Below are 12,066 nucleotides of genomic sequence, written 5' to 3' on the forward strand. Positions count from 1 at the left end.
AATCAATGGAAGCTAAAATACACAGCACAGCCTACCCTAAAATTCTTATCTGTGTTTTTACACACCCCTTAGGCATCCACGTAATCAGTTGTGAGCTAAACCCTAAACTCAGTTACCTGAGTAGTGTTTTTAGCTGCTTTAGACATCTTGGACATTTTGTCTAACCGATTGCTAGTGTAATCGAGCATCTTTGGAGTTTGCTAAGTTTATAAAAAAAAAAACTGTACATAGACAACTACCGGGAGCAAAATATTTTACTGGCTTGTTCTTTTGGGGGCACACAAAGATAATCACGTGTGTGGAGAAGCACACTTTATGGACTCCCCAAAGGGACAAAATGCACTCGGTACGTATTGTCAGCACACTACACCACAGAGAAGTCTGTTACACTAACGTAATTGCCGTATGATTGCTAGGACCACCTCATATTGCATACTGCGCCTTATATTTCCTACGCTACATGAAAGGAAAATGTTAAATTGCAAAACACAAACCTTTAATTTAGAAATTTACAGCAAACTGCATAATTCATGGGAAACAGAGAAGTGGCTCATTTCACGGTCAGTGGCGCAATTTTAACGGCCATGAATTAGGTAGGCCCTTACCTATAGGTAAAGATCAAAAGTACTTCATTTTATGAACCAATTCTTGGAGTTCTTTGGTCTGTTGCGCTTTTTGTCATTGAGTGTTTATGCAGATTAAACAATTTTATGCTTGATTTTGTGCACCTGTTAGCAAAGGTGTGGCTGAACTAGCTTAATCCACTTATTAGAAGAGGTATTAAGACATTTTGACCATGTTGTCAGGACAGGATAAAAGCTAGATTTTTGTAAGGTTAATATTCTACAGTGTTACCTAAACTTCAGCTTGGCTGAATTAGCTAGATGTGTTGTATTATGTTTTGGTTAATGATCTAAAGTATTTTGGTGAAACAGATATGCAATAACAGGCAAAAAAGGTCTGTTAGTTTAAAAAAATAAATAAATAAAAAATCTCTCAGCAATTACCATTTTTAATATCCACCACTTGGCCGTCTGTCTTTTCCTTCTTTTCTGGTAATTCTGTAGGCTTCTCCTCACTTTTCTCTTTCTTGTCCCCGAGTTTTTCTCCTGTTTCCTCCCTCTCACTCTGCTCTGCTTTCTCTGCTGCTGCAAGACAAAGGAAAGCTTTACCTTTACAGGTATCACCCTTGCTGTGAGTCCCTCACTCATCAGTCAGTTCACCAAGTCGTTTACAATTACTAATCGCAATTCCTCTGCCACTTGCATCACCCCTGCACTGACCAACAAGAGCCGCAGACTAGCAAGCCCCCTTCTGACTCACATGTAGTCACTGGCCACTGGCCATGTAGTAAATTTTCCACTGTATTGCATACAAAGAGTCAGACAGCAAACCAAATGAGATTTGCATTAGAGAGCCCAAGTTCTCTTTGGTGGTCGGCCATGTCCAACGTGATCAACCCAGGACAAACAATTGTTTAATTTGTATCATTTTTTACTTTTAGCACTGCTTTACCCGATCAGGGTTGTGGCTGGTCTAATTTCCTGAATTCACTAAGCGCAATGCAATAACACACCCTGGACAGGAAGGCAATAATTCCCGGGGCCTCAGCCATCCCCCTCTTCAGAGATAGCCAATCTTGCTCTTTGTAGACATCCAATCAGCTGACAGAAACACTGGGAATTCAAAACCCTGATCCTAGCTAGTGTAATTTACTGCTGAACCACCCAAGAGCCATGGACACATGATGTGATATATATAATATGCTGCACGAATAATGGTTCTGGTGACACGAATTTATCAGCTGCTACTTCACTTTGCTTAACTGCACTTCACTGCTGAGTCACTCATAAATAATTCCATATTACAGACTCCTCCATAGTTCTATACTAAATTACTATTTAGAATGGAACTATGTGGTTTTAGATACAGCATGGAAAACTCATTGTACCTTGATTCTCGTCTTTAACTGCTGGAAGATCTGAAGACTGTTCCTCCTTCAATTTTTCACTACCAGCCTCTTTTTGGGGGATCTCCTCCTCTCCACCTTTCTCCTTTTCACAATTTTGTTTAGGTGAACCTGGCAAGGTGTCTGGAGCTGCTTTTGATTTGGAGTCTCCTGGTCCTGCTGCTGTGGACCCTTCAGATGATTCAGACTTTTCAATGGGTGAAGATTTCTCATTCTCCTTTAAAGTTGAAACAGGCTAAATGTTGAGGGACAAAACAATAATTTTCACTACAAATACTAAAACTTGGACACACCGTCAGTGAACAGTATTACAGCTACAATAACTGTAGCTTATTTTTAAAAAACACAATTAATATTCACGTCCCACAAGCCTGCATTTTCATGCAATATTAACACAGTGTTCATTATCAACTACTTCACTGAAAAGGCATTGGTAGCTCAGTGGTTATGGTACTGGATTACTAATCGGAAAGTCGCGGTTTAAGCCCCACCACTCTTAGTTGCTCATAATGGTAAGTCACTTTGAATAAAAGCATCTGCTAAATGCCATAAAATTAAAATGTAAATGTAATTATCAAATCAATTTTTTCTAATTTTATTATTTGCTGGTCAAGGCTTCAGAATATTTGGTACACGCTCTTTGTGTAGTTTAGTAATAATATTTATTGTAACAAACTCACCTGCTGTAGTTTGTCAGGGGGGTACAGACTACAGTATTATGCCTGCCTGCCATGCCACTAACAGCCTGCAGCGAAGCATGGAGGTGCACATTAATTTCCTTCCAGGTGGAGGATTATCTGTTTACCTCCATAGCTTATTTGTCAGACAATTGATGGCTTCTGTGTTGTAACCTGTTTCATTCTGTGTTTTTTCTGAAATGCTGGTAGACTGAGCAGCTGACACATTTGTGATAACCTGTTTCATCCATATTTCTTTAAATACTTTTGTTACTTTGGCCATTTTGCACATAGATTTTTTGTTTGTTTGTGGTTTTTTAGCCACAGTATTGTTTTGCCTGCATATTGGGTTCATCCTTAAAAACTTGGGTGCAGGGCCCAACCTGGCAGCTCCGTACTGAGGCCATTATCTTTAATATATTTACTGCTTATGTTTATTAATGGTTACTCTTTATAGTACAAATGCATTGTGACAATACTATAATAAGTAATAATGTAATACTTCATTTTCTTGCTACCGCTTTATCTTGGTCAGGGTCACATTGGGTCCAGCTTCCCCAAAATCACTGGGTGCAGTGCAATAACACGCAGGACACCAATACATCCATCCAGCCTCGGCCACTCTAGATAATCCCCCGGCCCGCTAAGAAACAAATTCATTAAGACACCCACTGTGTGACTGGCATGTGTGTTTAAACACAGAACGGCAGAAGAGCTTCCAGTGTTATTAAATGTTAACATTTACAGCATTTAAATGCTGTATCCACAGCAACTTACAACTGTGACTAAATACAGTGCAAGTGATTGAGGGTTAGGGGTCCTGCTTAGAGGCCTAACAGTCGCGACTTTCTGATTGTAGTGAAACCACTACGCCACAACACACCCACCCACACACACTTACCTCTTTAAAAGTACTGTCTGTACTTTCTCCTTCCTTTCCATCTCTCCCCCTCTCTATCTCTGTTTCAGTCTGGCTCTCGCTCTCTTTATTCTCACCCTCCTTTCCACTCTTTTCTGGTTTTTCAGGTGGAGAAGGTGTGGCTGCAACAAAATGACCAACCCAAACAAATAATGTCTTTATATATTTTAAGAGTTTGTGAGTTTCTACTGTTGGTCTGAGTTTAAGAAATTGACAGCTGTATCAGTAAAGTCCTGTTTAAATGTTCACATTTGGTCCGGATACTGTGGATTGTATTTACACAGACAATTTATAATGCCCTTGTTTTATTGCACAACTATTTTTTATTCTTTCTTATACATTTGTCCCTTTTTTCTCTCAGTCTTTTCATATACAATTGCTCTGTTGTATCTCCTCTACTGCTGCAGAACTGACCAAGAAGGGACATATCTAACACAAGCCTCAGACGCCACGTGTGTAATAGCAATAGAAAAACTGCATTGGTATCAGTGACAAAATGTTCATATTGCCCCAGTTTACATTTATCATACTGTACTTTTGCAGGACCAGTGTATACATATGTGGTTTGAATGCATCTGTTTGACAGCTACCCAACAGTCCAGAGAATATTTCTGAGCCACACGGTTCATGTAAATTATACCCTAAAATGTAACTATTCATCAGTAAGAACATTCTGGCCCCACTAAAGTCTCTGGGGTGAATCGTGCGGCTGGTGGTGAACTGACAAATTAGCATCAGGCTGGGCTAAGTTATATCCGATTACTCCAGTCCCATACTGCCCTCTAGTGAACAAACAGTGCCTTGAAGTTGTCTTACCCACAAAGGCGTATGGCTGCAGGTTTACAAAATGATCATCAAAGACGCCTGGCTCTGCTTTCACCAAGACTGACTTGTGAAAGTGGAATCAGATGTGTGTTTGGCTGCAGCCTGAAAGACGCTTTGTGGTTTAAAATTGTCTGTATGCATTTGTTTGTGTGTTTGAAGGTGTGATGATTTGTGTGCACACCTGGTTTGGAGGTACAAGGTGTATTGTTGCAGCTTTGCTCAGGAGTGGGTGTAGCTGTTTTAATGGCGGGCGATGAAGCTCTTGAAGACTTCTTGGAGTCCCCAGTTGTCTCAGGCTTCAATTCTGGCATACTCCACTTCCCATTAATGTGTTCGAATTCCTGAACCTGCACGCACCAGCACAGAATGCATCTCTGCATTTAACATTTCTGGAAATGTTATAACTTTTCCAGATGCTTTCAATAGTCTAGCACTTTCCCACATCGGGTCCAAGTTTCACTGCTGACCAATAATACTATCACATAAACTAGACTCACATGATATTCATACAGATGAGTATAGTTTGACCAAGGGACAAGAACAAGTTCTACATGCACACTTATAATCTGATCATTATTTGGATTTTGGTGTTTAACTGAAGTGTTAATGTAAACTGCATCCTCTGATATCTGGGTTTTCCTGTTATCAGATTACAGAAGTGCAGACGAATTTGAGTTTTAGAAATCTGATAAGGCTAACTGGATTTTAGCCCAGTTTTTCAATTATGTAGTGCATGCATACACCATTATCACATTTCTATTGGTTTTTACCACTGCACACATTTATACTTTTAATGCTGGGCTGCATTGTAAACAATGCATAGGCAAATTAAGTGAGCATTTCCAATGCTGCTGTCTATATGCTGAAACATTAGTTTGTACACAACAATATAATTTACCTTGGTCAAGCTGCACAAAACAGGAAGCAAGCAAAATAGTCAACTCCCACTTTACCACCCCAAAACAAAACAAAAAAATAAAGCTTTATGACTATGACTTTTCTGCAGAGATGAATTTTGCTTTAAATAAAGTAATTATCAGTTGAATAATGCTCCAATTGAACAAAGAAAATGAATTATGTGGTATTAGTACATCAGTGCATCAGCAGCAGGATGATTTTTATATTTAGTATTTTAAAATTGTGTTTTACACAATGTTGTTGGGTTCCAACATGATTAAACCATTGAAAACTCAATAATGACTATAGACCTGTCACAAAACTATGGACCTGTCACAAAACTATGGACCTGTCACAAAAGCTAAGAAAGAAGATCACATTATTAAACCAAACAGGCAATGGGTTTAAGAAGATTTCTAAGTTCTTGAACATTCCTAGGGACACCACTGGGAGTATTGTTCAAAAGTTCCACATTTATGGCACAGCAGCAAATCTGTCTGGTCATGGGAGAAAGCCCAAAAGTTTGTCCATTAATCTAAGCAGTCTTATCATGACAATGAAGAAACATTCCAATAAAAGACTTTCAGGATGGTTATGGCTGGAAGAATACTATACCCAGTGTCAAGCATGAAGTTTGGTTAGTGATGATGTGGATATCTTAAATATTTTATCAAATATTTAAATTGAAACTGTTTATATGCTTAGAAAAAGCAAAATCTGTTTTCTTGCAAATTTCCAATAATCCTGTGTAACTATTTATTACTAAGTAATAGGTGGCAAAGTACTAAATAACATAAAATAATGCAACTTCGATTTAAATGATCAAGCAAAGACCTTTTTTTTCACCAGGCTCATGACTCCGATGCGTGTCAGCACAGGTTGCCTACAAAGACCCTCTCTTGGCACACCATCAGCAAACGTCTCTGAACCATCTGCTACTGGCTCACACAAGTGCCTCATGAAAAGTGAAACATACGCCCTGCAGGATGACAGAACCAAATGGAGAAAAAGTCAGTGATGAAAAAACATTAACAAAGAAAGAAAATAAACGTTTAGTAATGATGCTGTAAACTTGTATTTGCATTTTGTTTTAGCATTCAGTCCATCTGCAGCTCTGCTCATGTCATTCTTACTTGAACTCTTTCTCACTCTTGCCACGAAGGTCTCGTACCAGCCACTGACAGGAGAAAGCATCCTGAGAAGGCATCCCCCATCTCATCACCGCATTCAGGAATGCCTTTCTTTGACGGGTGTTAAAGCCCAATACCTGGAATGCACACACACACACACACACACACACACACACACATGTATTTCTCAAAGGCTATTTTGTAAACACTGTGTCTGTCACAGTCATATAAAATGCAGCAGATATGATATGATCAAGACCTGAGTGAATCTGATTAATTCATGTGTAACTATGTAAAACAATACAATCATAAAGTCTGATATTTTGCAGTGATATGTATAAATCTAGGGCACTCGGCTGGCACAGCAGTCTTTTACGCTAGCCCATCATCACTAAGACCCAGATTCGAATCTCAGCAGTGAGACTGGCCGACCAAGCATGTACACAGACATGATTGGCTATGCCTGAGCCTTGATGCCCAAAGCCCTGAAGTGGATTAGCCCCTGTCCAGGCTATTCTTGCCCTGGATCCAGTGTTTCCTGGTTATTTATCTTTTTTATCTACCCTATGTTTGAGCAGTAAAAAAAACAGACCAGCATCTGGTCAGGGTGGTTGCTGGTCTGTTTTTTTTTACTGCTCAAACATGGGGTTAAGGAAAATAAAAATGCCTAGTAAAAAGCTCAATACAGACCTCACAACTGGTCGTGTTTTAAAGAGCACAAAGCCTGATTTAATGTTTATACAGGCTCCTCCACCTCAAAAAATAATCAAACACACTAAAAGGCCAATAAATAATTACAACCAGATGTTAATTACTGGTACTCATTTTAAAACCATGTAAAATTGCACACAATGACCCTCCAGCAATGGGTCAGGAGACGGCCAACAAAACATATGCAGTAAACAGATTTAAATAGGTTGTTTTTACCTCAAGATTGCCTCCCACTCTGGCCAACAGGGGAGGCAATGGCTTGTCCTTTTCATTTCTGATCTGCCTCCGTGACTGCCTCCGACCTGCAAAAACAGACAGAGCCCAGTCTTACATTACAAACATTACTGTATATGTTCATACACACGGCAATGACCTGCACCAATTCTATTTACTTAGTTCCTTCATAGGAATCTGTGAAATCTTTCCTCACCTTCTGGCCTCTCGTCAAAGTCCTCATCCTCTTCCTCAGAGCCCACCGAGTATTCAGACTGATTATCTGAAATATCAGCATGCCACTCTGAAACAACAGAATGCATGGTCAATGGCTAGAACAAACAGCACTAATGCCTTTACAAAAACTATTTAAACACAGTGGTTGCTTTGGCTTCAAATAAAGGCTTGTTAACAGTGGCTTACAATATTTGGTTTCCAATTTAAACTCAATATGGGAATAGGCTCTGACTAAACTAAGTAGTGAAAATTAGGTAAAAAAAGTCACAATGTCAAATCAAGCTTTGTCTTTTTTCTTCTGTAGTTTTTTTAAAGTATATTTTTGTTTATCCATTTTCTCCCCTTTTTCTCACGACTTTTAGTGTATCCAATTACCCAATTGCATTCTCTCTACTGATGCCGATCCCCGCTCTGATTGAGGAGAGCGAGACTGACACACACACCCTCCGACACGTGTGCAGTACCGACAGCATTTTTTCACTTGCACGAGGCAAGTTCATATGCAGATCAGCTTTGTGTACGGAAAGCCACACCCTAATCAATGCATTATTCCTCGACTCTGTGCAGGTGCCAACAATCAGCCAGCAGAGGTCGTAATTGCATCAGTTATGTGGAGTTCCCTGTCCGGCTCCCATCCTGTATGAACAACAGCAAATCGTTGCTCGTGTAGGTGCCCAGCCCAGCCGGATAGCTGGTGCGCTACCGCTGTGCCACCTGAGCGCCCCTTCTCTGTAGTTTTTTTATTTATTGGTGCAAATGTTACGTTTTATAAAGACGTGTTTTCACTCTAGATCTGAAGTTTACCCAGTTTTAGTCACATTTACAAAAGTGATGCTTCTGATAATTATCCCAACTTTTACATAAATTCGGTCTGTAGATCTATTTTAATATGAATGTTATATGCAATTTCTGTAAAAAATAGCAAAAGTCCTTGATCATTAATATGAAGGTTTAATTATACAAATAGTTGCTGATGTTCTGAGGAATGTTTTTTCAATTCATCAACCACTTGTTCCTGATCAGGGTCATGGCAAGTCTGGTTTCACCAGGAAACACTGGGATATCCTGGATAGGGTGCCAATCCATTGCAGAGCTTTGGCCAGTCCCCCCTTCAGACACAGCCAATCATGTCCGGTTCGCTGATAGCAGTGCTGAGATTTAAACCTGAAGCACCTTTTCAGGACTGTAAAGTTTTCTTTTCAGTACTGTAAAACCATGATGAATAATGGTCCTTATCTGGATTGGTCACAAATATTATTAGGTGGTTACATAATAATTGTGACAGACTCAAATACATGTAGGTGCACTCACAGCACTGATTACTTTGTACATGTAGATAATCTCTTAGCATCCCATGATGCGCTTGTGCTTTGTGTTGTGTGTAGTAAGGTACCTTGGTCCTCTTGAGCAGCGTCGTTGTAGTTGACCTGTTTACGGACTCTTTTGCCCTTGCCCAGGTTACGGGCCAGATCTTCCTGTTGCTGCTCGTAATGGTGACGAAGCAGCTTCTCCCAGTAGTCTGGGTTCACATTTTCCTCCTGCTTAATGATCTCTCTCTCAATCTCCTCAATCTGTAAACACACAGCATTATACAATAACATAAGCTCTTGAACAACAATAAGTATCATCACAAAAGATTTTTTCTTACAAATATTTGCTGCTTTTTATTACTTTTCAGTATTTAATGGGTTTTTTTTACTCTTTCTTACTTTGTCATCCTCTCGAACAGCGTACTGGGCTACTTTGAAGGAGCTGAGGTATTCGTTCATGTTTTGCATGTCTGTGTCATCCGTGGCATCCTGACTTCGATCCAACAGGCGTTCAATAGCAGCATTGTCGTAGTGGATTACACTGCCGTCCTCATCCTTATTGTCACCCGCTGATTTAAACACACAATCAGTTTAGAAAAGGATGTACATTGCTCATATGAGGCTTGGCAAATGCAATACGTGGGATGAACTAACCGTAATTCAAAGGTCCTAAGTAGCAGTATGCTAATAGATACTAATGTAGTCCAACACTCAACACGTTCCTGACCTAATTATCTTAATTCACAAATGTGCCAGACAATACCATTACAACACAGGTCTTACAGTTGGGGAGAACAAATATTTAACTACGTATATTTCATTCATTTCATTTATTTTTAGACAGCCAATCCACTGTGGGGCTCCAACCACTTCCCCTCTTTCCACTTCCTAGACATAGCCGATCATATCTGTGTATACACCCGTCCGGCTGATAGCACCGCTGAGATATGAAAACTGTAATAAAACGCTGTGCCACTTATTTTGTAAATAATATATGAGCAAAAAGAGACCCAACTATGAGCTTGCTGATCATCCCTTTCCATCTTATGAGCAAGTATGGAGTTGCCTTTCCTACCCTCAGTCTCGTCCTTAAACAGCTTCTCAGTGCCAAACTTGAGGATGTCATCCAGTTCCTGCTTGGACATGGAGCCAGCTTTGGAGCCAAGACCCGGACGCACCACCAGATGAGTCAGCATCATTTTGCGCTTGGCCACCTGGGTAATGCGTTCCTCTACAGAGGCACGGGTCACAAACCTATAGATCATCACCTTTTTGGCCTGGCCAATTCTGTGGGCCCGACTGAACGCCTGAGAAACAGAAAAGAGAAATGAGAAGGGACAAACAGACGAAGAAATATAAGTTGTATATTTCAGTGGTAGCTTAGACAGAAATCTTTTTTTTTTTTAAACCACTATTGTTTGCTAGTTTACGTCACTGTAACAAAAAGCTTCATAGATAGCAGACAAATGCAAACCCAATTTTCAGAAAGTTGGAACATACTGTAAAATCTGTGAAGCTGTGATTTGTTAATTCTCTTGAATCTTTTTCTGACAAAAAAAAATATTTCCAATGAATTTTATTGATCAACTTTTTCTTTTAGATCAACAATGGTATTTTGTAAATAGAAACACATTTAAAATTGATAAAAACTGTTAGAATATAGAATATTTAAATTATAGTGTTCCACAATAAGCAGGTGAATTAAAAGGAGGATCCACCAAAGAATCAGTCTTTACAAGCAATGAGAATTCCTGGATCACCACTTTATACCAAACCTTAAGAGAGAATTGTCAGTAAAATGAAAGATTTTATATATATTTTATATAATAATTTAGTCTTTCACCATCTACTGTTCATAATATTGTGAAAAGATTCAGGAAATCTGGAGAGATCTTAGTCCATGTAGGGCAAAGCCAGCAACCACTGTTCAATGGACATGACCTTTGACAGCACTGTATGCAAAACTGTCACGCTATTGTGATAAATATGGCCACATAACGTCAAGAGTACTTCAAAAAACCATTGTTAGTTAACACAGTCTATCGCTGCATTAAGAAATGCAACCTAAAGGAGAATACAGAAACAACTCAGAGATCCCTAGGCCCAAGCTCATCTCAGATGGTCCAAAAGACAGTGACAAACGTGAGCTGTGGTCAGATAAATTCAGCTTGTTTTCAATAAAAACAAACTTTGAGTTCTCTGTGCCACAGATGAAAAAGACAATTCAGACCATCCTGTTATCAGTGAAAAGTGCAAAAGCATCTATCATGGTATGGGAATCCATTAGTGACATGGCATGGGGAACTTGCATATCTGTAAAGGTACCGTTGCCACAAAGGTGTATATTGGAATTTCAGAGAGATATATGCTGCCATTAAGGCGACGTTGTTTCCCGGGAGATACATGATTATTTCAGCAAGAGGATGTCAGGTCTTCTGTATACGCTACAACTGTAGACACAGAGTGTGTGTGCTTGACTGGCCTGCCTGCATTTCAGATCTGTCTCCCATTTAAAATTTATGGTGCAGCACGAAAAAGAGAATCAGATCATGGTGATCACGAAATTTTGAGCAGCTGAAATATCATATCAAGCAAGAATGGACAAAAAATGTACCTGCAAAACTTTAGCAGTTAATGTCCTTAATTCTAAACCCTTAAAACGTTGTATCAATAGAAAAGGTAAAGGAACATAGGGGTAAACACCATTGTTCCAGCTTTTTTGGAGTGTGATGCAGGTGTCAAATCTTAAATGTATATTAACAAACTACAATATGGTTAATCAGTGAAAACATTGGAAATCTTTTGTTTGTACTTTTATCAGCAAAATAAATATATAAGAGAATTAAAGCACAGATTTTTTAAATTACATTTTACAAAACATCCCAACTTTGATGGAAATGGTGTTTGTAATTATATTTGGTCTAATTACATTTGGTCTGATCAAGTTGTTAATGTTTTTGTCACATCTGTGTTAATGAACACTACACCTGAATGTCATTATGAGGATTCCAGTCAGAGTCAAAGATAATAACAGTGTCTGCAGTTGCCAGATTGATGCCCAAACCTCCAGCCCTTGTAGAAAGAAGGAAACAGAACTGAACTGCTCCTGGTGCTGAAAAAAAAAAAAGAAATAGTTGTTGATTTCTCATTGCAAAAAAATCATTCATAAACAGGTGAT

At 39.2% G+C, this 12,066-nt stretch overlaps 1 protein-coding gene across 5 annotated transcripts in view; it reads right to left on the reverse strand.

Moving 5' to 3' along the window:
- The window catches only part of chd3 (chromodomain helicase DNA binding protein 3), a 69,079-nt gene that overhangs the window by 34,348 nt on the left and 22,665 nt on the right, over positions 1-12,066 (reverse strand). For 4 of the 5 annotated variants that reach the window (XM_062994204.1, XM_062994201.1, XM_062994203.1 and 1 more), the window contains 12 exons: positions 11,876-12,000; positions 9,964-10,195; positions 9,288-9,457; positions 8,972-9,149; positions 7,559-7,645; positions 7,345-7,430; positions 6,421-6,554; positions 6,122-6,266; positions 4,572-4,737; positions 3,548-3,687; positions 1,952-2,204; positions 1,008-1,148 (listed from right to left, as the gene is read on the reverse strand). In XM_062994204.1, coding sequence (XP_062850274.1) covers positions 1,008-1,148; positions 1,952-2,204; positions 3,548-3,687; positions 4,572-4,737; positions 6,122-6,266; positions 6,421-6,554; positions 7,345-7,430; positions 7,559-7,645; positions 8,972-9,149; positions 9,288-9,457; positions 9,964-10,195; positions 11,876-12,000 — 1,857 coding nt within the window. The remainder of the gene's footprint in view (positions 1-1,007; positions 1,149-1,951; positions 2,205-3,547; positions 3,688-4,571; positions 4,738-6,121; positions 6,267-6,420; positions 6,555-7,344; positions 7,431-7,558; positions 7,646-8,971; positions 9,150-9,287; positions 9,458-9,963; positions 10,196-11,875; positions 12,001-12,066) is intronic. The other variant, XM_062994202.1, reaches the window with a different exon arrangement.

This window comes from Trichomycterus rosablanca, chromosome 4 (assembly GCF_030014385.1).
Source record: "Trichomycterus rosablanca isolate fTriRos1 chromosome 4, fTriRos1.hap1, whole genome shotgun sequence".
Taxonomy (NCBI): Eukaryota; Metazoa; Chordata; class Actinopteri; order Siluriformes; family Trichomycteridae; genus Trichomycterus; species Trichomycterus rosablanca.